General features: G+C 50.0%; 2 protein-coding genes across 2 annotated transcripts; one reads left to right on the top strand and one right to left on the bottom strand.

Moving 5' to 3' along the window:
• Positions 1-1,239: 1,239 nt before the first annotated feature.
• SLC9A6 (solute carrier family 9 member A6) lies at positions 1,240-19,305 on the bottom strand. Its single transcript, XM_048959969.1, is given in 18 exon segments — positions 1,240-4,324; positions 4,742-4,847; positions 5,381-5,460; positions 6,411-6,441; positions 6,562-6,715; positions 6,915-7,026; positions 8,573-8,686; positions 8,898-8,986; positions 9,183-9,288; positions 9,515-9,656; positions 11,608-11,713; positions 13,354-13,466; positions 14,253-14,329; positions 14,924-15,001; positions 15,336-15,535; positions 18,656-19,072; positions 19,075-19,213; positions 19,294-19,305. Coding segments are annotated over 18 exon segments (2,352 nt in total). The 3' UTR covers positions 1,240-4,048.
• Positions 19,299-23,899, top strand: MMGT1 (membrane magnesium transporter 1). The gene is made up of 4 exons (XM_048960067.1): positions 19,299-19,435; positions 19,684-19,736; positions 20,584-20,687; positions 21,851-23,899. Exons 1-4 carry the CDS (start codon positions 19,354-19,356, stop codon positions 22,008-22,010), a joined length of 399 nt encoding a protein of 132 aa, XP_048816024.1. The 5' UTR covers positions 19,299-19,353; the 3' UTR covers positions 22,011-23,899.
• The last annotated feature ends 3,919 nt before the right edge of the window (positions 23,900-27,818 follow it).

The raw sequence follows: 27,818 nt of genomic DNA, 5'->3' as shown, positions 1-27,818 counted from the left end.
TTCAGCTGAACACATGGGGTTAGGGATCACAGCCTTATACGGGCTCCTCAGGGCCAGAGAACTGCTGGCGCCTCTGGTGGGAGGACAGATGGTGGAACTGCCTGTGAAAGGACAATTAAGAGAGATCAAATCCTTTTGTGTTTATGTATGTCTAAATATTTGACAATAAATCCAAAGCTCTGCTACATGGGAGTCCTAAACCTCAGAGAGTTTTCTACGGAGCTGACTGTCAGCAAGGAGCTGCTTCTCCATTTCCTCACCACTTGCCTTTTCTTCAACCACAGATGGCTGAGGATGCTTGGAGCTCAGTACTGGAGGAACAGACAGCATAGGTCTGTGAGCCTTATGACCAGCAGCACGCTGGAGATGGACAGCTGCTGCCCTTTGCAATATTGCCATCTAGAGGGCCCAGCGAGGACAGGAGATCCTTGCATGCCACCATGAGGTAAGGAAAGAAATTCCAAAGTTTATTCTTTTTTTTTTTGGTAGTTTTGCCTTACACGAAGGCTTTCTCAGCATGGCATGGAGGTGGAGAGCCCAGCACACAGCACTCAGGCATGAGAATACAGCACTGCTCTGAACACAGGCCTGTGGTTTGTTTGAGGCTGTAGATACAGTGTTGGCCAATTCCCAGTGCTTGATTGATCCCATGTGAGTATTGCGGCTTGGCTCAGAGCTGCCCATGACCTCTCCAATTAATTTAACTAATAGAACAGGGGCTGCTCAGCAGTTCTGTGCACCTATCTGCAGTGCAAGTCTATGCTGGGATCTGTCTCTCCCTTCCTCCATAGCAGCACCTGTGCAGTGCTGCCCCTTTTACAGACACTCAGCCCCAATGCCTGTGCTGCAAAACAGCTCCAATGAATGCAGCCATGCGCACTGGGAAGCGCTGGTGTGCTGGAGAGAGCATTCAGCAACGGTGAGCCCAATCGTTCCCTATTTCAACACAGCTGTTTAATTGTAAGGGGTGTGCTGCACTTCTCTGGAGGGTTTGTGAGGATAAGGAGATGCCAAAAGGCATTTGTTTGATCGCTAAACTGTGTCCTTGCACAGAAAGTTCCCTGTTCTGCTGGCACAACTGAGTAGCCTTGCTATCTTTTACATGACCCAGAATGGATTGACATAGGCTTGGAGCAGCAAGTCCTGTACATCCACAAAGAGGTCCAAGAAGGTAAAGCAGCACCTCTTCTCCTTGCTACAGGTTTATTTCTGTGTGAATTAAGGAAACAATACGCACAATTCCAGAAAAAAAAGGTATTTTATAGGCCCAGAATCCTTCTTTCACAGTACAACGCAACAGTAAAGGATTTAGTCAGTGTAAACAGAAGGTCCAATAGTGATCATCAGCTATCACAGATCAGCTGCACAAACACCACAGCTACAGGGTTAATGCCATTACCACACAAGTTGACAGTACTTGTACAAACCATAACTTCACCTACAGTGCTTTTTCCTGTGCAAAAACCATGACAATTCAATTCACAGAAGGAGGTCACCTCCCCTAAATTTTTGTGTGAGATGTAAACTTCCTCCTTGGAGTTGTCCTATTTGGCAAAGGGCCTTGGGGCTCAGGATACCTCCTCCCAGCCCCTGCAGCACACAGAGCAGTACAGCTCCACGTCCCAACCCAGCACTCATGAGCTCCATGCTGCAGACCAGAGAAGGGAATCAGGTGAGGATTAGATGAGTCATTTATTGCATCACCCCCAAACTGCAGCATACATCCATTCTTTCAATAAGTTTTGGTGAAATAGTCCTGGTTATATGATGTACGGATAACAGCAGTTCATAGGTACCCCATACAATCATCAATCATTTGTTATTATTATTAATTTTTTATATGTACTAATCGAGCTGTGACTGCCATCAAAAGCTGAGGCTTACAGTAATCTGTTGGCAAGTTTGAAGAAAGTGGATAAATGATTCAAGTGGGAGAGTGAGAGGAAGAGAAGGATGCCACCAAGGCTGTGGCATGGGCTGCAGCTCTGCACCTCAGCCAGGATGACAGGAGGGAGCCCTGCAGCACCCACAGGCTTCTGCTGCACGGAGCCCAGCGCCCGCACCACCGGTTGAATTCATAGTCCGACCACACAGGAAAAAGCAAGAGGTGGTTATTTATCACACCTCTTCAAAAAGGCAAAACGAACAAAAAGGATGGAGGAGTGATGTAGTAAACCTAAAGCCAACACGTACCCACTTTATTTTGTTTTATTTTAATCATTTGTTTTTTCCAAACACACGGAGTTAAGTTACAGATGCCATATAAAATGCACACTTTATGGAATTCCTGCATAGCAGGAAACAAAGAGCCTAGCGCTAATCCAACAGCTACATTAACAGCAGGACTGCCACTTACTGGTGCAAGGAAGATTCCCTACCTAAATAGAAACAGAGCACACCCCCCTTCTAGAGGAGTCCTATGGCAACACATATACACCTTGTTCAGAAGGAAAAAGAAAGCATTTTCTTGGAGATAAACTGCCAAAATAATTGGTTTCGCATCCATAAATTTAAGGCAATGTTACTTAGACCTGAGAAAATGAAAAGAAATATATATTTGAATTTATTTACTCACCCATAAATACTCAGAATTTCAGTGTCTCCTGTCTCCTCCAACTCTCAGGTGCCACTGAGGAAAACAGCCATAGGGAAACTGCTCTGAGGTCTCAGGATCGGATCCTATGAGATGCAGAGTTCATTCCAAGGAAAGCAGCTGGGAGGGCACACCCTCCCCTGGCGCCATCAAATACTCTCTTTTTAAACACCTCTGTCTGAGACCTCTGGAGTGGGTAAACTCCAGAACAGGCCACAGTGCACTGATAACCCTGAAAGGTTTGTATAGCAAAACTGCAGCTAAAGCAGACAATAAAACATTGAATTTCCGTGCTTTCCTCCATTGAAGAAGGAAAAGAAGGATGTCAGGGTTAATAATTTCACTGCACCTTTATAGCCTTTCCTGTAACTACAGCTCAAATCCTGTAACACTAGTGTGAAATCACAAACTGTTCTGCACTCTTCCTTGGGAAAAAAAATAATAATAATAATAAGAAGAAGAAAATCAACTGGCAAACATTGCTCATTAAATGGTAAAAGACGTGAGAGAGATCAGGTGGGGATTACAGACACACAGCATGCTAATGCTAAGGAGTTATTAAACAAAGTGCAATGATTTCGACCATACAGGAGGACGGACAGATGGACAACTCCCTTCAGTACCACTCAGGTGCTGAGTGCCCCTGGGGAAGCACGGAGGCACTGTGTCAGCCTGCAGCCATCAGGACTGGCCACACTCTGGTCCAGCACATCCACGGCTTCAGCAGAGATTTGCTTGCACAAAGACACAGTCGCTTCCCAAATGTGAAATCTGGTCACCAATTCAGGGTTTGTTGGCTGCTTCTAGAAAGCTGCTGAAAGGCAGAGTCGGCCCTATAACCTGTGCACACCCTGTGTAGCTTCTGCAGGACCAGCTCATTCTCCAGCACAACTCACCCCTCCATCAAGCTGTTAGTCTGGGGGGGTCTGCCATCAGCTCTGGACAGAGCTGTAGGGTCACTAAAAGCAGAAAATCTCCAGCTCCCTGCTCAGGTTCCCAGACAGCCAATGAGAGCCTGCAGTCTGTTGTTCTGCTGCCATATCAAGCACAACTACCCAAAGATCAGAGGCAAAAACTAACCCTCATCTGAGCAGAAAGCAACTCCTGCTGCTGGCCAGCACCTCCCGCGTTCAGAGGAGGGGCAGGGAGTCAGCTCCTTTACTTACCTAGCTGGGAACAAAACCCTTCATCAAATCACACATTACAGAAGCTCGCTGTGTGCAATAGGCTCAATGCTAAAACAGTTCCACCCTACACAGTGCAGTCAACACAGTTTTTAACTTAAAATTGCAGCTTGTTCTTTACAAGTGCTTGGCAGAGAATATTTATATTCTTCTGACACCATATAAATAATATTTATACAGCTTAAACATTTTGAGACATGCATTAGACTTTAGGTAGTACACATTTCTTGATCATATATGCAAATATTACTGTCAATTAAACCAAGCAGCCTTACGCTGGGCCGTGCCTCGCGCTATCCAGGATGCTTGATGGCGGCTCCGAATCGTCCATGGGAAGGACCAGGCGTGTTCCCCGGATCACAAGTTCATGGTCCCCAAAAGCCAGCTCTCGATCAAGAGCATCCTCAGAGCTGTTCCCCACGAAGCGCCGTGGCACGCTGCTGGACGTGACCGAGTCGGTGTTGACGGTGGAATCCCCGTAGGTCAGACTGATGTCCCCATCGTTCAAAATGAGGTCGGAGTCATCGTCCTTCAGCTGCTCCTGGTTCTGGGCAACGAAAAGAGGCAAAGTGCTGTTTAATGTTTCCCAAACAGCTGTTGTAGAATACCCCAAGTTGGAAGGGATGCATAAAGATCGTTGAGTCCAACTCCAACAGGATCATCCAAAATTCACGCTGCTGAATGAAGCACAGGTGCTGCACCGCAGCCTTTCCTACACTGTGGAAAAAACTGAACTTCCCTGCTGATAAAACCTGAGAAAGGACACCCAAGCTTCATGCAGCCATGAACTCCCACCCACACATCACGCGACCCTCCATGGCCGAACAGTCAGCTGAAAGAGCAACACGCTCATGGGACTCAGCCCACGTATCTGACTTCCTCCTTGGCACCCAAAGGCTGCAGAGGAACACAAGCACATCAAACCCCACTGACACCACCAAAGAGGGGGCACCACCGGACTCACCTCGTAGGCCTGAGGGCTCGTCAGGCAGCGGGCTATGGGCCCACAGCAGCCTGGCAGTGTGGTGGTGAGGGGAGGGCCGCTGTGTGTCAGCAGAGGCTTCAAGTAGCTGCAGGGAGGGGTAAGGAAGAACAAGGAACACGAGAGGAGCACAGCAGTGTCAAGGAGTCAGGAGTGGATGAAGCAGCGGGGCTTGGTGTCTGGGGGAAATCAGAGGAAGGAAAGAAACACAAATCCCTGAAACCATAAAACAGAAAGGGATAAGCAACCTGAGTGCAACCAACAAAAGGGATACGAGTGGATCAGGGCACTGCAAGAGGATTTGCAGCATCCCTTGTCCCACCATCCTGCACCTCTCAGCCTAGCATATGTTAGCTCATGGCAAAGCATTTGAGAGAGAGGAGAGACACTGATCCAGCAGGAGGGCTATGAAAGGGTATGTCCCTTGCCTCCCTGCCCTCCTGCCCTGGGGAACAGGCACCAGAGACCTTTGGAGACCTTCTGGGTTTCCAGGCTGGGAATACAGCTTTGGACTGAGCCAGCACTGTGCTAAATGGCCATGGGACAGGGAAGTGAGTGCTGGCTCATCTGCAAAGCTGGCATGGGGGATTTGGCACAGCCTCAAATTCAACTCAAGGATACTTGTGATCAAAGTTGTACCACATGCGGAACAGCCAGGCGCTTTCTGCCTTCGTGCTCCTCCTCTCACTCTCTGGGACGCCCTGTGAGAGAGCAAAACGTTATCAGTAGAAGAGCAAAATGCTGATTCTGTGGAATGCAGGAGAACACCTTCCTAGCAGAGAGCTTAGGGTGCAGTGAGCACGTGGACATCACTCACAGCCTCAGGGAGATTTTCTGCTGGGGCTTTCCAGCTTCTGCCCCTAAAGATTAGTGCCCCACAGCCAGCAATGTGCCCAGCCATCACACTTAATGGCAGCTGACAGGGCCAGCCTCTTTCCAATCTCCCTTGAGGTTTAATATGCAAATAATCATGTACCACGGGCACTCAGTGCTTCCTTTTAGTTGGAGAAAAACACAAAACTGTTCGGAAGGGTCTATGAATACAATTACACATTTCACAGCAATTTGGCTTTCAGATTCCAGCTGCCTTTTTCTTTAGGAGATGAGCAACCCAGCCAGAGGCACTGAATGAAACAAGCCCCCAGGGTGCAGAGCCCACCCTGAAATCAGCCAGAGGCACAGCCACAGCATGGCCAGGCTGCAGCACTCATCTCACTGCCACCAGTGGTCCCTGCTCAGCCACGTGGCTGCTCCCAGCACACAGAGGCACGGCAAGCCTGGAGATGCTACATGAAATGGGGCAATGAATGGCACTTCTGTCCTGCATGGGATGCTGGGATGGCAGAGAGCCTGTGTGTCATGCAGATTTTGATATTAACTTCAAAGAGAGAGACAAAATGTCTTGCAGCAATAACACGGACTGTCTAAACACTGCAACGAAACACTTCTGAGGCTTTCTTTCAAACTGAACAAAAAGAAAGCCCCATTACAACTCCAGAGGGCACAGAAAAGCAATGACTCCTACTGACTGCAAACTGCTGAAAATCCTCCCACAGCAAGAAGGGAGCAGAGCAAAGAGGAGCATTCCCAGGCTCCCAGGCACAATTCCTGCACCAAGGAGTGCAGTGCAAAGACCAAAAGCTGCACTCACCACGTTCTCCTGGTCCGCGTCCACACCGACCCTGAGGAGGAGAAAGCAAGCACAGGGTGAGCACAGGCAATGCCTGTGGGTGTGTGCTGCCTGCCATGGGGAAGGACGGGAGCTCTGCAGCTCACATGCCCACACTGGTGGCCGTACTCACCGGACATTCAGGCAGGACAGCATGGCTGTGGTGCCCCCACCAAAAACCCAGACGGTAAAGAAAACGATGAGCAGCGTGGTGCTGAACATCATCTGCCTGGCATAGGTGGCCGTGTCACGGATGGCAAGGGCAAATGCCATGGCTCCTCGCAGCCCTGTGAGAGGAAGGGACAGTGGAGTAGCTATCAAGGACAGGGCTCCATCTCTACTGCAACGTAGTCCAACATTCCACTGCCCAGACCCCCCTGCTCCACCTGGTGAGTCCCACAGAGCCCTGGCCTGCCCAGCCCTGAGAGGTGGCTCGGGGGGGAAACAATGTGCAACGTGTTTGGAGAAAAGGATGCAACAACGTACCAGCAAACATCATCATATGCTGCAGATTTGTTCCAATCTTATTTCTCCTCCCCAAATTCAGTAAAAATGACAGTGGGTAAATATTGGCAGCTCTTCCTAGGAAGATAGCAAGCTGTGTTTGTACTTGTTAAGGAAACTGTTCTTCCTGTGTCTCCCATCGTATCCCACCTCTGCACACAGAGCCAATTCCTGGTGCCAAGCAGCAACACGAGGAGCTCTGTAAACACCAGTCCTTGAGATGCAAAGACAACAACCCAGCTCAGTGTGGGAAAAGCATGCTATGCATACCAAAGTGAAGCACACACAGCATATCAGGAATATCACACAGAGACAAACAAAAATAAACAAGGGAAATGATGAGAGGGCAGGTTTGACAAGAGAGAAGAGGAAAAACACCACTTCTCACTGCACGTTCTCCTGTGCTGTGCTCCTTTTCCACCACAAGGACTACTTGTCCTTTGCAAAGCTCAGGTTTTCACAGCTTCCACAACCCCTGCCATTCCTCAGCACACCACACAGCTCGGCTTGAAGCTATAAGCAAAGCCTCATTCCCAAAGATTATTCAGCAAAATGAAAGCAGCAGCAGCTGAGAAGGAAAAAAAAATACCCTAATGCTCTGTTTCCATAGCCTGTAAGATACAAAGAACAGCCCCTTCATACTGCTTTTCTCTTTGAAGCCGTGTGTTTTAATACCAATGCCCAGATGGCAAAACTAATCTTGCAGCCACCAGAATTCAGTGCAGCCTCAAATAATATGTAAAATGCTCCCAGCTTTTATGTTCTTTCCTGAACACCATGAATTTGCATCAGAGATGTATTCTGTATTCTCTCACACGAATGAGCCACTTCAACACTGAGCCAGTTCCTACTAAGAGACAGAGCACATAATTTCAATCTGAGCACCCAAATGAATCTATGTTCTTCACTCCCTTTACCCCAAAACAACTTTGCAACAGCTAAGTGGGGGGGAAATTCAGCAAATCCCACTGGAAACTCACAGGTCAGCACTGGTGAAGATAACATTTATTCATCTGTATAAACGTGCTTCAGTGCAGGCAAAGAGTGAAAATAATTCTGCACATCTGCAATGGCTTCCCTGTGATATGAACAAAATTCCTTTTGATTCTCACTTTTCTGAGACATAGCAGGGCTGGTTGTGTGTCCCCACTACCATCAGCCAGTAGAAGGGAAAATCCTTTCTCACTGCATCACTCAGAAGCATCTCCTATAGTTTCACTATGCTATTTTGACAAAAAGGTGCTTTTTTCAGGGTTAACCAAAGAGAATAGCACAGAACAAAGGAAACAAACTGCTGCATCAGGAGGTGACTATCTGCAACGCCACTCCTGTGCCATGCTGCCACTCCTGTGCCATATGATGATGAGGCATCATATTCACATCCAGCCCTGAGCCCCTGCAGCAACCAATGAATGGCCCTTAGAAGCAGGCAAGACAGTAAAAAACAAGCTGGGAAAACACTGTCATAAAATAACCAGCAGCAGCAGCATTACACAGGAGAAACCCTCTTTTAAAAATAAAGCCAGGCTGAGTGGGGGGGAAAAAAATGCATCTGTATGAAAAACCACAAACTAGGAATGAGGAACCTCTCCTTTTTTTTTCTTATTCATTAAAAAAAAAAAAAAGACAGCAAAGGATACAAAAGCCCCCACCACAAAGGTAGGGTTAAAGATGTGGTTCTGGAAGGTGAACAGTGCAAGTCCCATGTAGGAGAAGATGAAGTTTTCTGCCAAGAAATTCAGAAGTTCAAACAACTGCAAGAAAAAAAATAAAAATTGAAAGGGAGTTAAACATAGATTTAACAAGAAGAATCTTAGCCCATCCATCACAGAACAAACACTTCTGCAGAAGCAACCCTAGCAAAACACAGCTGCAAACTGGCAGATGCCCTTCACTCTGGCTAGAGAGAAGCAGAGAATACTGAACTGCAGATTCAGAGGATGAAGGGGGCTCGGGGGCTCTCACCTGCTTAGTTCTGTGCTGGGACTCTGTAGATAAGTTGTTATAGGTGTAATGGGCTTGCGTGATCCCGCAGAAGAGTACAGCCACCACACCTGGGGAGCACAGCATTGCGTTAGACTCCTGGCCACGAAAAGGGAGCTAAGCTGCACCCCAGCAGCATGGGGTTCAATGCAATAATGCTAAAACCCAGAGCAATTAAACCTGTGGAAGCAGAGGAGAGCCCTCTGCAAGAAGCAAAACCCAGTGGCATCCCTACAGATTTCTACCCCAGGTGGAGCTGGAGCTTACCTGTAAAGCCACATGCTTCAGCCAGCAGGAAGGTGCTCCAGGACATCAAGAAGAACAGGCCAGTCTCCAGCAGTGGGAACTCCCGCAGCTTGGTGAACTTGGTGACGTTGCAGATGGTTAAGGACAACTCAGAGAGCAACTGTAGGTGAAAGGGTGTGCAATCTGTGTGTCACAGCAGCACTGCATTGCCTGCCCCCACAAAGGCCATGGTGCTGCCTTTCATTCATAGGCAATCACGAAACACCGAGTCTGGGCGAAACGCAGCACAGCAAAAGAGGAAGCTGTTATGAAAAAGCTTGGGGGGAAGAAAAAGAACACAAAGAAAAGGATATTAAAGCTGTCACAACTCCAGTAGCTGCTCCCATTGCAAAGGATCCACTGAATATCCCCAGGAAGATCCCAATGGACTTGAACATTGCCATGACATCAAACGTGTGGCTGTTGTCACCCGCCGGCTGGTAAGCAACAATTGAGCTGAAAGAGGGGAGAGAAGCACACACAAGAACAAAACACTCCTTAGTCTGCTTATCAAAATGCTATGACTGCTGCAAACTGTGAGCGTGAGAAAACAGAGCAGCGGGGAGGGAGCAAACTGCCCCTGGCAGTTCTGGGCCCTTCACTCCCAGCCCTACTCCTGCAGCCCAGCTGCCCCAGGAAGGCTCTGCATTTGCTCCTTCCGGAGCATCAGAGCAAAGCCCATCTCTTGCACATCTGCAAATGCATTTGCTAGGCAACAGTTCATTATTTACAATGGCAATGTGGGGGCCTGGCATCAGCTCCCCATAAAGCCAGACCCTCTGGGAACACAGAGCATTTAAGTGGGAAGCCAGCACTTCTCTGCCGACACCGCAGAAGCAGCTGATGCAAATATCCCATGGAGAACTGCAAGTTCCTCAGTTTCAGTGCATTTAACATGCACTGTGTTTATGCTGCACTGCTCTGGGTGCTGAAGTGCAATCTCACAGGGCAGCAGGGTGAATGGGGCTGGTTCACAACCAGCTTTCTTTCAGGTCCATGTGTTGAGAACATTAACTCCTGGTTAGCCGTCCCTTGGCTGCCTCTTGGACACGACCTTTGGGCAGTTGCTGTTTAACCTCCTGAGTTATGCTGGAATGGAAAGTTACTGTCACCCACACTTCCTCCAGCTTTCCCCCAAATAACAGACCAACATTTTTCTGCAACACAAAGGATAAACCAACACTTTCCAACTTGTAATGGGTCCCTTCCCTTGCTAAATTTCCCTGCTTTTCATAAATTTTAATTCTTCTGCATCATCTTTTATAGCGTAAGCCACAGGTTTCATTTCTTTCATCCACCTTCTACTTCCCACTCACCACCATGGCCTCATTCTGTGGCTTCATTGTTTTGTGTGGGTTTTTTTTTTTAAATCCCAGTTGGTTTCCCCCTGTTTGGATGTAGGTTGGGCACTTGACCCTTTTGCAGCCTTCCTCCTGGTTTTGTTTTTGGCACCACTAATAAAACACCATTGCCCACGCCTTTTGGAAGCCGTGCTTCAGCCACTGTGAAATCCCCTTTTGGAGAAGCAAACTGCAGCCCAGCCCCACACTGCACACCATTTTTCAGTTCTGGGTTCAGTTCCCTTTTACAGCCAGGTTCCCTGCCACCAACTCTGCCACAATGCACCTCTTTGCAGGGCAGGAGTGATGCAAACAGTTCCAGAAATGCTTGATTTAGTAAATGCAAACCAGTATGGAGCTCACAGTGCTGCCTCCACGTCAGTAAAACCCACGCAAGCAGCGTGACAAATATTCCAGAAATGTTTTCTGCATTAGTCGTAGCTATAAGTTAACCTGTCACAACTGCAGACACGATGTATTTCCAGATAGGCTCCCATGATGACAACACAAAGGCAATGCGGATAAAATATGTCCCACATGCAGAGGACATAAAATATTAAAGAATATTATAAAACACGCTTTAGAAAGGCAGCCACTTTCTGGTGCAGGTGCTCAGCACAGGATCCAGCAATGCCCTCTTCTTGAGGCACACGCAGTGGGCAGAGAAAGCAGACAGCTGCTTTAGCATCTATTCCCACCCAAACCAACACAGCATTTGTGAGTGGGGGGCAGGCAGGAGCAGACATTGAGCAAAGGGCTTCAGTGGGATCCTGTAGCTGGCATAGAGATGCAGTGCTTTTGGCACGTCAGAGAGGCTGGGTCAGCAGGCCATCAGAGAGCACAACATCATGCAGCAAGACACTGTAACTCCAACCCACACTCCCCAGTAGTGTCTTCAAGGAGGAGAGTGATCAGAAGGTCACTACAGCTTCTAGGGACACTCAATAGGAAATTCTGGACTGGGCAGCACTGATGCTCCTGTTTTACAGGAGTGAGGCCTGGTGGCTCCCCACAGTGCCCAACATGTAAGGTACAAAACAATTAAAAGTAAAAACAGACAAACTTACGAAGACAGCACTATGGCAACGGCATCATTGAGGACGCTTTCGCCAAAGAGAAGGGCATACAGCTCAACATCAACCTGGAGTTCATGGAATATGGCAAGAACAGTCACTGACAAATAGAAAAATAGAGAGACATTCAAAAAGGTGCCGTCAGTTTGGTGTCAAAGACAAAAGGTTCCTTTTAGAAAGCTGCCTTCTGTACTTCCAGAGGCACCAGCTGCCCCCCTGTGCTCTTCCTGTCTTCCTTCTGTTCTTTATGACACAGATTTGTCTTATGATTGACCTTCCCATCCTTTTAGGAAGATGCATCCTGGGCATCAGGTCTGCATTCTGAAGCAGAGAGCAGAGTCTGCTGCCAAGGGCTGCTAACTCTAGCCAGCTTCTTGGGGTCACCTTTCCAACAATGGATGTGGCTCTGGGCAGCCTGGTCTGGTGGTTGGCAACCCTGCACACAGCAGGGGGATTGAAACTAGATGATCATTGTGGTCCTTTTCAACACAGGCCATTCTATGATTCTATGATATACCAGTAAGATAAATACATTAGAATTGAGAATATTCAGAGACTCCCTCTTGCACACTGATGGGGATTTAACCCCTATGCTCTTTTTTCACCCATGAAATCTTGCTTCTGCTTACAAGCTTGAAGAAGGGACGTCTCACCAACAGCTCTGCATCATCTCTAAGCATTACCTAAAGAGGCTGCCCATCTGCCATAGGGATTCCCCACACACCCAGAGGGTGCTCTCCCCATTGCAGGCACTCCAGTTCCCCAGGAACAGAGGAGGCTCAGCTTCAGGGAGACATGCTTGGAGAAGCTGGGAAATCACATCAGCTAGATTTTTTAATAAAACTATCAGGAGTAATAGTCACATACACATATACACACACTCCTTAATTTGTCTTCAAAAATGGAAATGACTGATGAGATAAGCAGGTAACAGCCAAGTTCATCAGAAACGACAGCCACTAGCACCTGTTTCAGAAGGGCAGAAGATTTGGCTTACCCAGGCCTGCAGCCCTTCCCTCTCATGTAAAACTGACCAGTATCTGCATTTAGAGCTCCCAGAGCTACTGTGACTCCACTACACCTTTCCCAAATGCAGCAGCCAGGCTGACTCCAGAACTGGTCAACAAAGGGCAGGAGAAAGGAGAGGCCCTTCCATGGCCCTGCTTTTTTAGAGGAAACTGGAATGTGCAAACAAACAGCTACCATGTAAAAGCAACCATCAGTCACGTGAGGTTCAGCTGGACAAGGTGTGGTTTTCTTAGTTTTCATTTACAAATTGCTTCAGCAGGCCAAGTTGTCACTACTACCCTCAGTACTGCTCATGAAGATCAATTTTCTGTTAGATTAGCCACTTCCAAAATCCCATCCAAACGGAGGCTGAAGGCATTTGGTTTTATTAAGGTTGAACTAAAACCTCCTACACAGTATTGTTCTGCATTCACCAATTGTACAGGATGTCAGAAGCAGACAGCAGAAGCAGACACCTGTCCCAATGGACCCAGAAAAGGTGAAAGAGAGACTGGGCTTCACAGCAGACCAAGACTAAGAAAAGCAGAATTTTGGAAAGTATATTACACACAACTGGAAGGAAACAAAAGGGAAGAAATCTGACCGCTGAGAGCGCTGCAAATAAACCTTCAAAATTCAGAAAATGGGAAACTGCACAGGTTTCAGATCTCTCCTTTCTTCCCCTCTTCCCCAAACACAGGCAAAACAAGGGAAAAAGAGCACCTAACATACCTGGGTCAGTAGCTGATACAATGGCCCCGAAGAGGAGGCAGTCGGTGAAGTAGAAGTCTCCCCCGAGCTGCCCGGTGACCTTCATCAGCGCGACACAGCCATACAGGACCGAGCTGCGGGAGCACAAGAGGCCACTGCTCAGATCTGCAGAGCAAAGAGTTCCCCAGAATCTGCCAAAGTAACTCCCCAAAGTCGTCCAAGGATAGGAACACTGAAGAGCTGTGTTGCATGAACTCAGTCTGATGCAACACCGGGGTCCCAAAGCAGAGTGCAGAACTGGAATCCAAAGCACCGGCAGCACAGCACCAAAGTAACAGCACTGGGAGGAGATGGCACTGAAACTCCCCTGCTGACAACATGGCCACAAAGAGCAGCAGGCAGGGAAATTGGATGGGCCATGGCAACACCTCTGGGACTGCTTCACAGACTTCACACCAACACATTTCAGTGGGACAGCCTTGGCCTCACTATAAAACATCCCAAACTTCCAGCTAGGAAGAGATAATGCAGGTGCTGAGCTTGGCTGAATCCCCTGGATCTCCAGTGGAAAACACCGTACATCCACGTATTGCTATTCAGAACAGGAATTATCTAGCTCCCTCTGTGCACATAGACAAATAGAAACACAATCTGTGTTTGCCAGGCATCTGTCTCCAGCAAGTAAGGGCAGGACACACATTTATGATTCTGCTCTCCACTCGTGTGTCTCATGCTTGCTAGGACTGCACTTTCAATAATTTCAAGTTAGCACCTGTTTTTTCACCTGCTGGCTGCATGTATGGATGTTCTGTATGAGGTGCAAAGGAAGCACTGCGTACAAAGAAGCCTGCCTGACCTCCCAGCCCCAGTCCACACACAGCTCACAGCCTCCCCAGCACCGCCCGGCCTCAGCTGCTCACCCAATCACCAGGCAGGAAATCGCAGTGCCAAGAAAAGCGTATGCCAGAATCGATCCCAAGTTCCTGAAGAAGTGCCTCTAGAAGGAAAAAAATGAAAGAAAATGAATGACACCTCACTAACAATTTATTTCAAGCTGTGCCAATGGAGAGATACCCACTGCAGCCTGTGTCCGCTGCAAATACCACGAGCTGCATGGTGTGCAGCCAGAGCAGCACAGCTGGTGCAGCATTAATAAACATGAGGATATTTTCCTGTACCAATGTATTTAATAAGGTGCTGCTCCAAGCCTTGGGAACTGATTTCCTAATGCAGCATGAGTTCTCCTTCCTTCTCCCGCAAGCTAAACAGGATCGTTTTCCTCTCCCTCTCCATTTCAGAGCTTTCTAAAACCTTCCTTCCTCCAAAGTGTTTCAGAAGTTGGGATGGCTGGAATGGCCCAGCTCACATCCAAACCCCTGCACAAATCCGTGCTGCCAACAGCTGAAGTCACCAACTCTTCCTGGGGCAAGAACGAGACCCACAACCCTGCATCCCACCATCCTATGTGCACTGGGAACACTGCACTCAATTCCACAGCTGTGGCTGCTAAGCAAGCTTCAAAGTATTCTCAAGTATGAAAAATGCTCTGGTGGCAGAGGAACTGAAACGTGGGCATTGTAAAGGCACATACCCTTTTTAAGCTGTAGCCTGCATAAAATATAATTGGAGGAAGCAAAATGTTGAAAAACACCTCAGGATCAAAAGTCACCTGTAAAACAAACACACACAAAAGAACAGTAGAATGGTTTGTTAAGCTTTTGCAAGACAAAAAAGAAGGAACAATGAGGTATGAGATACCCTGTGCTCCCACAAGATGGGCATAGAGGTGTCAGGGATCTTTCAGACCCACAGCCCAAAGCAGCTCAAGTTAAGATCAGCTGCAACCACAGCTTCATTACATTGCACGTTAGCTAACAATGCATGGAACCAAAGCAAATACTGATTAAAACAATCACTTGATCCAGTGGACACAGGGTTTCTGTATTTGCACAAACCCACTGGAACTGGTGAGGAGCACCCCATCCCTTCACCAGCACCCTTACCTTCCTCAGCATCTCATTGTCCTGGACATTGTTGAGCTCGTGGGCGCTGATTTCCCCCTTCAGAGTGTACTCATAGAACTTCCCACTGACGTTCACCAGCAGTGTGGCAGGGCTGGTCTGCACCTGGCAGCTCAGAGTCACGTTGTTGACATCACTGGGGACATGGATGCCGTAGCGCAGGACCACACCAACCAGGACACCTGGGGAGAGATGCACAAAGGGCCGGGGATGGATGCTGTGAGCATTTGAAGCTGAAGACCTGATAGGACATGTAACACCAGCAGAGAAATACAATTGGCAGGGGATTTAAAAAGACACCAGGAGCTGTTGTGAATGCTTTGAGGACAGTAAGCATCTTTCTGTCCCAGGCCAGAGTGAAGGGGTGCTCACAGACACTGGCCAGAACAGCACGGATGGTTTGGGGTCACTTTTTGTGCCATCAATTCCTTCACTCCAAACCAGCAGTCATTCTATGAACTTCTACACTCCTCCTTCCACAAAACAATGAGAATAGCTCCCTTCTTCCCCACACAGCAAGACCGTACCCACCAGGCAGTGGAGCCACGCCGCCACCTCCTGCACCAGGGAGCTTCCCAGCAGCAATCCCTGCTGCAGTAACTCAGGTAACATTTGGGGCCAATCACTGTGCTCTGCTCAGTGCCCTGCAAGCTTTGTCTCCACACCATCAGCATCAACCTAAGGGTGAGCCAACGCTGCCTGCTGGGGTCCAGTGGGGTGGATTTACAAGTCAGCAGTTCATACGGCACTCCTCGTTTGCAGCACAGCTCGTTAGCTGCACGCCGAGGTCTTGCATCCAGATTGATGGCATTTACCAGCATGAGCTCCTCCAGCTCCCCCTCTCAGGCACAGTGCATGAACACTCTCCCAGCAGTGCCTCCTGACAGCCACAGGCTGTGAGCACGGGATGTCCCATGGACTCTTCCCACTTGGCCTTCTGCACAAAAAAGTTTGGAAACTCCTTGATTCAGGCAGCGCAGCCAGAAACTCCTGTGGCAGCTGTCTGTCTCCTCAGCTGGAATCTCACCCAGGGACACCAGGACTCGTGGCTTTGAAATGAGATGCCCTGCTCAGGGGAAGGAGGGAGAGGTTTTGGTGGTGGCTGGGAATTCAGGAAGGATCCTGACCCACGCACCTCTCGCCTCTTAATCCCTGTCCCAAAGAGGGGCTACATCTGATAGCGGTGCTCATCCTCACCAGCTCACTTACTCACGCAGCTGTTCCCAGCCCCACATGCCAGCCAAATCCCAGCTCTGGCCAGCAACAGGAGAAGGAAGGGAATGGGAATGCTCTGGAGCCAACCTTCCCTGCTCACCTCCCATGTAAGGGAGCTGCCCAAAGGCTCCTGGCACAAATCTGACCCAGACGGCCCAACTTGTCAGACACCAGCACCAGCCCTGGGCTAAGCAGACCAAGCCCAGCATGTCCTCTTCTTTCTGATGGTCTCTTAGGAAATACCTTAAAATCCTCTGGCATTTGAAGGGCTGTCCTAGCAGCAATCTGTGAGCCACCCACCGGTATCAACATGGGACAAAAGTGAGAACCTGACACCAGGAAGCTGCGAGCAGCGAGGAGCTACAGGCAAGGCCAGAGAATTCATGGAGCTCTTCTATGCAAAGTACGACTTCATTTTCATTGCATTTATCCCAACTTCATTAAAAAGAAGAAAAGCCCACGGGCTTTTTTTTTTTTTTTTTTTTTTTTTTTTTTTTTTTTCAGGTGCTGTTGAATATATCTCAGTTAAGATTTAAAATACAGGCTAACAGATTATGGCAGCAGCACCAGGAAGCCAACGGCACACATTAATCTGGGCACTAAAAGGAAAGAAAAATGCAGTGAGCACCCAAAAGCACCATACCAACACCCAGCTGGGATGAATCCAGGGGCCAAGAGGGAACCAGAACAAGGAAACTGAACTTCTGGAGAAGCTTCGGCACATCCCCGCCAGCCCCCGAGCCGAAATAAAACGAGACTGCTCATTTAATTGGCCTAAATGCTGAGTACCTGGGGTGTGGGAACCTAATTTTAAACACTGAAATGAAGCCTAGGGGCTGCTGAGCACCTACTGTCTATCCCAGTGAAATAACTCCAGCTCCTGAACACCAGCCCTGAGCCAACAGTGTAATTTGTAAGGTATAAATCCACCCGAAGCAACAGCTTACAACTCAGGGTGAGAACACAGACACCAGGGAGTTGTGAAGTAAGTCAGCATGAAAGATGCATGCAAAAGTTCTGTTCTTGGGCTTTTTTTTTTTCCAACTAGAAAAAGACAAGCTTTTACAAACTGCTCCTCTGCCCAGATGTGAGGGACTGTTGTGCAGCCCTCCTGCTGCAGCACTTCCACATCTTCTACTGATCTCCCCTGGGCTGAAAGCATCACAGGAGCCGGGTATGGCCAAGCTGAAGCTGCTGATTTTGTTCCCAGCAGCTTTTAGGTTGTTGCTGCAGAACAGCAGGTTCCCACCAAAACCACATCCCTGTTCTGACCCGAGGTACAGAGCACAAAAAGCAGTGAGAAGTTGGGATTTTCTGCCTGGCCAGACAGGAGATGTTACTTTTTTTTGCCAACACCTCCCTAAGTGCAGCCTGTGAAAGAGCCGATGGAAAAGATGTGTTTTAGAAACCGAGATGATGAGGTTTATCCTCTGAGAGCACAGTGCAACCAGGAGGTGACAACCAGGGCCTGTGGGGATGGATGAGCAGGGATGGGTGAGCGCAGGCACCGCGTGCCTCCCCACAGCTTTCTGAAGGATGCTTGCAGCTGAACCGTGGGGCAGCAGGAGGCGAGGAACACAGCGGGCCACCACCCTCACAGCAGGGCTTCCTTCCACGGGCAGCTCAGCCACGACCAAGCGTGGCTGCACAACACCCGGGGTGGGCGGCACGAAGGGAAGTGGATTCCAACACCCACCAGAAGAAGACGCCTTTCCTATGCTACGCTCATCGCTCCTGCCTGGATAAGGCTCCGTGCCCGCGTTAATCATTCCCCCGGCACAGCGCCCAGCCAAGGGCTGCTCGGCCTTCAAACCACACCGCATGACCCCGGTACACCCGGGTTTCCACCTGCACACCCGAGGCACGAGGAGGACCAACTGCGGCAGCAGCCCGTGCCCGGGGCTCCAGCACAGCCCATAGCTGGGCACGGTGCGGGCCACGCCGCGCCCCCCGGCCCGCGCCCCCCGCAGGCTCCGCCCGCACCCCGCCGCCACCGGGATGAAGGCGAGAAGGCGCGGATCGGGGCGCCGCCCCCAGGGGTGCGCGGGGTGCCGGCGGGAGGGGACGGCCGTGCCCGCGCCCCTCACCGTAGATCATGGCGAGCCCGGTCTCGTGGAGGAAGCGGGCGCGGCGGTGCTTGAAGAGCCAGATGGTGAGGATGGTGAGGGTGAGCAGGAGGATGAAGACCAGCAGGTTGGCGCTGTCCTGCCGGTGGCTTTCCTCCGCCGCTTTCTCCGACACGATCTCCTCCTCCAGAGCCCCGGGTCGTCCCGCCGCCGCCGCCGCCCTGAGCCATAGCCCCGCCGCCAGCACCGGACCCGAGCCCGGCCACCGCCGCGGCCCCGCCATCGCCCCGGCACGGCGCGGCCCGGCCCCGCCGCCAGCAGGAAGCGGCGCTGGGCGCAGGCGCGGGGCGGGGACGGCGGTGCCGGGAGCCCGGATAGGGGCGGAGACCGCGGGGCCGAAGTTTGGAGCCGGGGTGGGGATGAGGATGCGGTGCTGCGCGGCCGGGGCCGCAAAGCGACCGTTTGCGAGGTGGGCGAGAGGAGAAAAAGCCCTCAAAGCGAGTGAGGAGCAGCGAGCGGGGCTGCGGCGCGGGGAGGGGTGCGGGACCGCCCCGCCCACAACCCTTCAGGCCACGCCCACTACCATACATACCGCTCCCCACAAACCAGCAGGCCACGCCCACCAGCCTCCCGTCCAGACCCCTCGTGGCCCCGCCCACCCGTGACGCCATCACCCCGCGCCCGGTAGGGGCGCCCCTGGCGGCGGCGCGGCGGGCAGGATGGCGGCCGCCTCGCTGTGGAAGGGGCTGGTGGGACTCGGCCTCTTCGCTTTGGCCCACGCGGCCTTCTCGGCGGCGCAGCGTGAGTGTGCCGGGCGTCAGCGCTGCGGAGGGCTGGAGGGGGGGTCGGCGGGGCGCGGTCGGCACGCCGGGGAACTCGGGGCCGGGCTGCGGCCCTGCAGGGCGGGGGGGACGCGGGGCTCGGAGCTGCACTGGGCCGGGATGGCCGGCCGTGTCCGTGCGCGGCGGTCGGCGCGGGGTGGAGGTGCCGCGTCCGCGGAGGTCGGGCCGGGCTCCGTGTTGGACGCCCCGCGCGTTTGTGTGTTGCAGATCGCTCCTACATGCGGCTGACAGAGAAGGAGGACGAGACGCTTCCCATAGATGTAAGTCGGGGTCGTGCGGGTGGTTGGGAAGCGCGGTGCCGTGCTGGTAGCTGGGTCTCTCTTGTGTTGATTTGGTAGGCAGGAATCCGCGGCGGAGCAGCTTTTAGGTTACCCGTCAATTCAGGTTTCTTCTGTTGAAAAGAACGCGATTTCTCCATCCCCACATCCTGTAGCTGTGTCTGTCAGGGCACAACGGCCCGGCCCTCTGCTCTCCCCCTGTCCTGATGCCTCTCAGCCAGGCAGTCCCTGAGCGCAGCCTGAGCTCCAGACAGCTGCTGCCCTTGTCTCCTGCTCTGCAGCATAAACACCATCCTCCCTCTGGCTCTTGTTGGCTGACATTTGTTTATCTAGCATGGCTCTGTGCCCGTCTGATGCCAGCACAACCTGCTTCCAAAGGGCCTTCTGTATTTTATTTTTTTCTTTTTTTAAATTCCACTCCAGTTCTCTGTTCTGGTTTTGTGTAACCTCAAAGGTGAGGAGATGCTCACCCCCTACAAACAGCACCCCTCCCCTTTGTGCAGCTACCATTGGGCACTGGTACACTTCTCTGGAAGAACATTAGATCCTTAAGTGCACGAGAACAGCGTGTTGTTGTGCAGATCTCCCTGTGGAGCTGTGCGAATCAGTGCAGTTCATGCAGTACAGACAGGTTGTCAGGTGCTGTGAGCTTTTCTCATCTCTGTTGCTGAATAATCCCGTGCCTCAGTTTCCCTGCTGTTGAACTGAAAAGCACTTTCTGTCACTGGGTGAAAAGTACAGGAGACACAGTTTGAAAGATGAGATTTTTTTTTGTTACCATGAAGAATATTTAGTAATCAGTGTGTTGCATTGTTCCCCTCTCTTACAGATAGTTCTTCAGACTCTGTTAGCCTTTGCAGTTACCTGCTATGGGATTGTACATATCGCAGGAGAGTTTAAAGACATGGATGCCACTTCAGAACTAAAAAATAAGTATGTTTTATTTCTTCTCATAAACACATCCGTTACGCTCTGTGCAAATGGGGCACGTCTGTAAAGTGGCAGCATCAGGCTTGGCCTCTCCTTAGCTCAGCTCCTTCACACACACAGCTGTGGCACACAGAATCAGTCATATTTGGGGAAGCCAATAACATGTGGAACTGAAGGCAGAGAGTTAGAAAACTGAAACTAAATATGTTTTCCCTTTACTTCTTCTGTTCCAAAATCCTGCTGTGCAGAATTGTTTGCCTGGGGAGTAAGAGCTCAGCAGTCACAGAGCACTGTTGTGAGGCAGTCTCACGTATCACAGGGCCGTGTGCCTGTCACACCCCCCGTTGCTTATGGCTTCTTCACAGCAAAAGCCTGTGTTGTTTGAATCTCACAGTGAAATATTCCAGGCAGAATGACAGATTTCTGCAGATTTCAAGAAAATAATGAACTTTGAATTGAGATTTTGAAAAGGATGTGAAGTTAGGATGGCAGGGGTGGCCTTTTTGTCCGCTCCTGTAAGCCTAGGAGAATATGGAAACTAAACAAGTTGACATTGCCATAGCATTGCTTCATAGCACTTAAAACCCTGATGTTCAGACATAGAAAGGAATGGGAAACTGACAGTGTTACAAGTCATGAGGCTGTCACGTGTGGTATACATGCAAATAGCCATCCACAGCTCTGCCCTTGAGCTCAGGGAAGGAAAGTGAAGTTTGACAGCAGTATGGGCAGCCTCTGCAAACTGAACACACAGAATTTGTCAGGCTTTGTATTTCATGGAATGCCTTTGGAGGGGACCTTGAAGATCATTACCTCCAAGCCATGGGCTGGGTGCCCCCATCAGTTCAGGCTGCCCAGGGCCCCATCCCAGCCAGCCTTGAACACCTGCAGGGGTGGAGCACAGCTCTCTGGGCAGCAGTGCAGGGCCTCACTGCCCTCCAATCAAGAGCTGACATCCAACCTAAATGTCCCCTTTTAGTTTAAAGCCATTCCCCCTTGTCTTATTTTCTCTTAGTTTAGAAAACACGTGAGGTGAGCATGGCCTTCCTGAGGTTTCCTTTCAAAACCTGCATTGCTTTGTAAAAGCTGGAATACCCCAGCCTGACTCTTCTAAAAGTCCTGCTCTAAAACAGTATTAACGCTGACTATCTGCCTTTGTTTTGAAGGACGTTTGAGACGTTAAGGAACCATCCATCTTTTTATGTATTTAATCATCGTGGTAGAGTATTGTTCCAGTCCCCAGACACAGTGAATTCTTCAAATCAAGATGCTTTGTCATCCAGCTCGTCACTGAAATTTCGAAAACTTGAACCTCTGCGCCGCTAAGACTTTTACAGATCCTAATGATAACCCAGGACACAGAGATGTAAATTGAAGTCGGGGATGTAAACACTTTTTTTTTAATTTCTGGAGCAGTATTTATATTGATCTTCCAGACTTTATAAAGTATATATATAAAAACTAAGGACCTTCTTTGTATGCTGTTGATGAAAACGAATTGGCAATGCGGTGTAAATTATTCTACAGTTATGCTGTGAAGCACATCTTCAAAATTTCACATACTAACAAAGTTGCAGGTAACCTAACTTCAGCTAAAATGAAAGACAAGCTAGATTTTACCACGATTACTGTTCTTTGCTAGGAGGGAATGTTTGAGTGCTATTTATTTTCTCAGTTTGCTTGCACTACAGTTTATAGAAACTCCTTCAGAAATACTGTGTGCACTGCATCACTTATCAGCAGAAGAAGGGCAGTGTTTCCTGTTCCTACAGAGCCACAGAGACCTGTGTGGTGGAGGTACAGGAAGTCAGAATGGTTGCATTTGTTTTTATTTTTTTACAATACTGGAAAGTGGTTTTGTGAAGGGTTTTGTTTTGGTTGTTTTTTTTCCCCTCCTTAATTCTTCATTATCAAATGATTTCCTTGTTGCCCTCCTTTCTTTAAAAGCAAACTGTCCTACGTTGCCCTGTTTGCCAGGGATGTGGCTGTACAGTTGGTGCCTGCGTGGGGGAGGCAGCTCACTGCTGATCACATCAATGATCTACTATGCTCAGTTCCTTCACCCACTGCATTTTTGTTCTTTGATTGTGAATACAGATGACTGAATGGTGCAGAAGTACCTCTGAATGGTAGCAGATACTAGTTCCCATTTTCTGTGAGAGGTATTTAAGTATCAGTAAGCGGTGTCCCTTCTGTAAAGGTTACAAGAGCAAGGTCCAGCAGCTGTGTCTGCTTGCTGGCATTAATACAGTACAGGTATTCAGCTAATTATAGTACAGTTTCCCCCTTTCTGCCTACAGAGCCATTAAAATTGATTTCTTTTTCTAGCTGAGCCTGGCGGTGATTTAAAATGACTGTCTTGATTGTGTTTATTAGGACAGATGATGCGGTCCTTAACTACTGACTTCTAAATTCTCATCCCCTCTTAGGGGCTGAATCAATGCTCACGTTTTCCTTGGTCTGGCATTTCAGTCCAGCAGTGGAACGCTCTTCTCCCACCTACCTGCCACAGCAAAGAGGGGGCAGTGCGAGATACTGATGGGGCCAACTAGAATTGATGATGTCTCACTGCCTCTGTGCAAAATCAACCTTTTGTTCTAGCACCTGTTTTTTAAACAGCTAAGAACCGTCAAAGGCAAAAAGCTTAGCAAAACTACTGTGTAAACTGAAGCCTCTCTTTCTAGCTCTGCCCATCCTATGGATTGGGTGCCCCAATGCTAGAGCAATACCCGTAGCTGCTGCTCTACAATCACTCTTAAACATCTGGGTTTGGTTGGAAAGGGTTACTCTGCCAATTAAAACCTTAAGTGTTCTGGTTCCCCCCTAGCTGGTGTCAGGGAGGGAAAGTGAGGCCAAAGGTCTGTAATCATTGTACCAGACTGATCCTGCAACTGTGGTTGACAGTGAGCCATTGGGAGAGGGTATCTTAGAGCAAGGCTGCTCACCTTATTTGTCTAAGAAGCCCCATTTGTGCTATGGTAAGGCTACACAGGCCTGTCCACGGTGGGTGGTGCTACCATCTGACAGTTGTAAGTCATTCTTGGAGAAACATTGGTTCCTCAGATGTGAGTCATGCTGGGAGCACCCTGTTGGCTGCACCAGGTCTCTGTGATGTGACAAGTAGCCTTACTCTTCAGCAGCAATGGTGTACAAAGCTGTACAAATTATTTTTTCTTATTGATCTTGCAATGTCCAATAAAAACTGATATCTTAAGGAGTGTTTGGGAGTGGCCTTTATTTCTCACCTGGAGCCTGCTGCAGGAAATCCCCAGTGAGAGCATATGGAAGTGACTCTATCAACAGTAAGTGATCCTGCCTTAATGATGGCAGCTCTGTGTGACAGTGTGTGTCTGGCCTGGTGTTCATTTCTGGGAGATAAGATCAGCGCATGGAATGAAAATAACGTGCTGCAAGGAGCTAAAGAAGACGCTTTGGATGAAAATGTTACAGGCCGGTGGTTTTCTGCCTTGGCAACCCTCAGCCAACATGTTTTCTGCCTTCCGTTTAACCATAGCAAAGGCTTTCCTAGCCCTGCCTGCCCACAAGGACAGGCTCCAGCAAGGGCAGCTATTGCAACAGCTGCTGGGGGAACAGGCAGACTGCTTCCAGGCTGGAGGTAGTTCCAATCGCAGACTTGAGCAAGATCTCTTTGCACTGCCTGTTCTGCTTTTCTTAGGGGAAGGTTGGAAAGATATCAAAATAGAGGAGCTTGCTTAACTACAGAGTGAAGAAAGCAGCAGGCTCACCCTTCATCTGCTTCCTGTGCTGTCACAGCTGTCTGCATCTGGCACTGAATACAAGGGTGCAAAAGCCAGCAACTGGTGTCTTAAAGCAGCTTAACCCGCTCCCAAGGATGCAGTGTGCTTACCCTGCATGGCAGTTCCTCACAGATAAGCCAGCCTTCTTGAAAAGCAAACATAAGTTGTGCCAACAGCCCCTTGGATGAAACCAAATAGGAAGAGCTTCAGCCTCACCCAACACTCTTCTACCGCCTTCAACTGATTTGGCTGCAGGAGGCGACGTTTCTACTACATGAAATTCTAAATAAAAAAAGGAGCTGATAATTTGCATTCATTGTGTCACAGATCGTTCCCTGCCAGGGGCTGGGAGATCTCTGGTGGAGAGCTCTGTGCTCCAAGAGGGGTCAGTAAGGGCAGAACTGCAGCACCTCTTCTGAAAATGACTTCAATGGCAACGCGTTTGTTCCAGGTCTGGTGTCGCAAAGGTCTGTCTCTCTTCTCTCCCCTCTCCCCCCCCATAGGAGCTGGATCCCGCAGATCCCCATGCAATTCCTGCTGCCCCAAGGCCTGGCAGGCAGCCAGCATCCTGGGGAAGGGCACAGAAAAGCTGTTCTGAATGTTAAACAAGCAAAAAACATTGGTACCAGCTTTCCTTGGCCACAACCAGCAGCGAAGGCAAACCTCCTCCTGGCTGCTCGGCCTTGAGGGTCACCTTGGAACCTTCACCACCTGGGGGAGAAGTGCAGTACGAATAGATGGGGCACCCCAGCAGGTGAAGGCCTGTTAATCAGTCCGACATTTGTCTCAGTGACACAACGTCATTTCAAAACACTTCAGACGCAACAAAAGCTATATCCTTAAAATGGCAGCTAATTAATTCTCCTGTCTTGCTCATTTAATCCGTTTTCCAGCCACGAAAGGCAAACTGGAGTTCACGAAGCAGAGAGGCAGCCCAGACAGAGCCTGGCAGAAGCAGGAAGGCTGTCAGGAGCACAGAATGCAGGAGCACTGAACACAGGAGCATAGAACACAGCATCAGTGAACATGAGCACCCCTTCAGCAGGGGTGCAGGCAATGCAGTGTCTCACTTAATCAGTCACTTTTAAAAGAAGGAAGGGGAAAAAAGGGTGAAAATGGGATTATCCAACCAATGGCCCATCCTACACCAGTGGTCCACGGGAACACACAGAGCCCAGTGCAATCATGGCAGCCAGGCAGTGCCCTCCTGCCCTTGCTGGTGCTGCTGAACCTGTTCCCTAGGTTCAGCCGCAGGCACTCCAGATTTAAAACAGAAAAATCACCCCCTCCTCCCCCAAGAATTTTCAGCTGTGTGGTTTAAGGAAGTTCAGGGCCAGCGATGCAAGGCCAGAGCTGATGTGCACAGAGCCCCAGGGCCCTGAGAGGGCTCTGCTGCAGCGAGTGCTGAGGCAGGGATCTACACCTTGTGATGGGTGCACCAGTGCAGAGAACAGACACTACAAGTGGTTGGCAGCCCTCTGTCACATACAGAACTGTGCCCAGGGACTTCCGTGCAACCAGTGGGATTTCAGCCACAGCTCCACCACCATCACCACTTGGAAGCAGTTCTGCTTGTGTTGCTGCTGCAATACCTACCTGAATAGCACAGCCCCAAAAGGATCGCAATGGAAAACCTGCAGCAGAGTGAGACCTGCACTCTTCTTCCATTGGACAGACCCACATATCCTCTAGGGTAGAACAGGGCTGGTTAATAAACCCAAACATAGTGCAGGCACAGCAATGCTGCTGCTTGGGTTTGGCCAGAGCTAACAGCAGAGGACAACCTCTGGAAGAGACAGGGCGAGATCTCCTCTTACCCTGCACAGCATGAACAGTGCTCATTTCTTGTGGTTTGGGGAGGGCTGCAAGGCTTTCTCCTTTCTGCCCTTGCTTCTCGCACCAAGAGGGAGCCACACAGCTCAGAAGAACTCAAACCTGCAACGTTCCCAGCAGCTGGGACACTCAGCAGGGATCAGCCAGCACACAAGTTGGGACAGAAGCCCTGGAAGAAGCAAGGTGAGTCACTGCAGATGGGGTTCCAGAGGAGCAGCAGGGCACAGATGCCCATCAGCCCAAAACCACAATCCTGGCTGGCAATGGGAACAAGCACACAGCCTCCCAAAGACAGGCACAGCTGAGGTTTGCACCTATCTCAGGAGAGACATCTCTGGGCACTGATGTCTAAGGATGGACAGAGCAGAGCTTTAACTGGCATTTTCAAACTCCTACAGGCTTCCTACTGTGACATGAGCAGTCCCCTTCACGTCCTTGCTCACTCAGCCCTGTCCTGCCTCAACGTGGTGAGCACACCAAGTCCTGAGGTGCAATGCAGGCCCTAGGAAGGAAAGCGCTCTCTGGTTACATCTGTGTGAACGCAGCATTTTGCAGCTGGAACCCAGGCAGCTTTCAGTTGCCCTGTGAAGTCAGAGCCTCCTTGGGGCTGTGTTGCACTCACTTATGGAAAAAGCCAGCACCCAACCTACCCAGCAGCAGCTTCCTTTCTCAGCCCGGGCTGTGACTCACCACAGACCGCCTTCCCCCTGGGGAACATGCTGCCAGCTGCCAGGAAGGAGCAGAGTCTCCTGCCCTCACCTCACCTCACCTGCACCAGGTGAGCTCCCTGCCCAGGGCAGCACTGAGCCCCTGCACGCCCTGCCCACACCCAGCCCTGGGCGAGGGAATGGTGCTGCCACAGCATTTCAAGTACACTGAGTTTGTACTCCTGCTCTCTGCCCGTACTCCTGCAGAAGGATGTGCTGAATGCAATGTATTTCAAACGGCCTTTTCTAGAGCTTGCCAGTCCCCCACCATCTCCTCTCCCACTAATGACTACTTTGGATTGTGGCTTCTACGCTCTGCCCACTGCTTGTTGGCAGAAGAGAGAGCACTGAATCCAGGGATGCCAGAGGAATTTAAAACACGCTTTTGTAACGGCTGAGAAAGACAAGGTGCTGGAGCAGCTCAGGTCAGAAACCAGAACTCGAGTTTTAAGAGGAGACAGCAGCCTACGGCCTTTGGCCACATCTCTGCAGCCCTCCTCCCCCCCGCTGTCCCAGCCCCTTCTCTCCAGCTCTCCTCAGCCCACTGACAGCACAGGCCCAGCAGCCTGCATGCTGCTGTAGGGTGGGATTTCCAACACCAGGGAAAGAATTCAGCGTACAAGACCAAATTAGGGCATGCATTTTATAATCTTTGCTAGTGACATGCTATACGACCTTGGGTAAGTCCCTCCATCCTTCTTTAAAGATGCTCTCGGAGGAGTGCCGTGACACCCTAATTAGCAGCCCAAGAAGCACTTGAGATAGTTTGTCTCCCTTCCAAAATACCCAACCGCAGATGAACTGGGACAATCTTAGCTTTGAATTCTGCAAGCAAC

Source organism: Lagopus muta, chromosome 13 (assembly GCF_023343835.1).
Source record: "Lagopus muta isolate bLagMut1 chromosome 13, bLagMut1 primary, whole genome shotgun sequence".
Classification (NCBI taxonomy): Eukaryota; Metazoa; Chordata; class Aves; order Galliformes; family Phasianidae; genus Lagopus; species Lagopus muta.
Note: the sequence above shows the minus strand (reverse complement) of the source record. Positions and strands in the feature narration are given on the sequence as shown.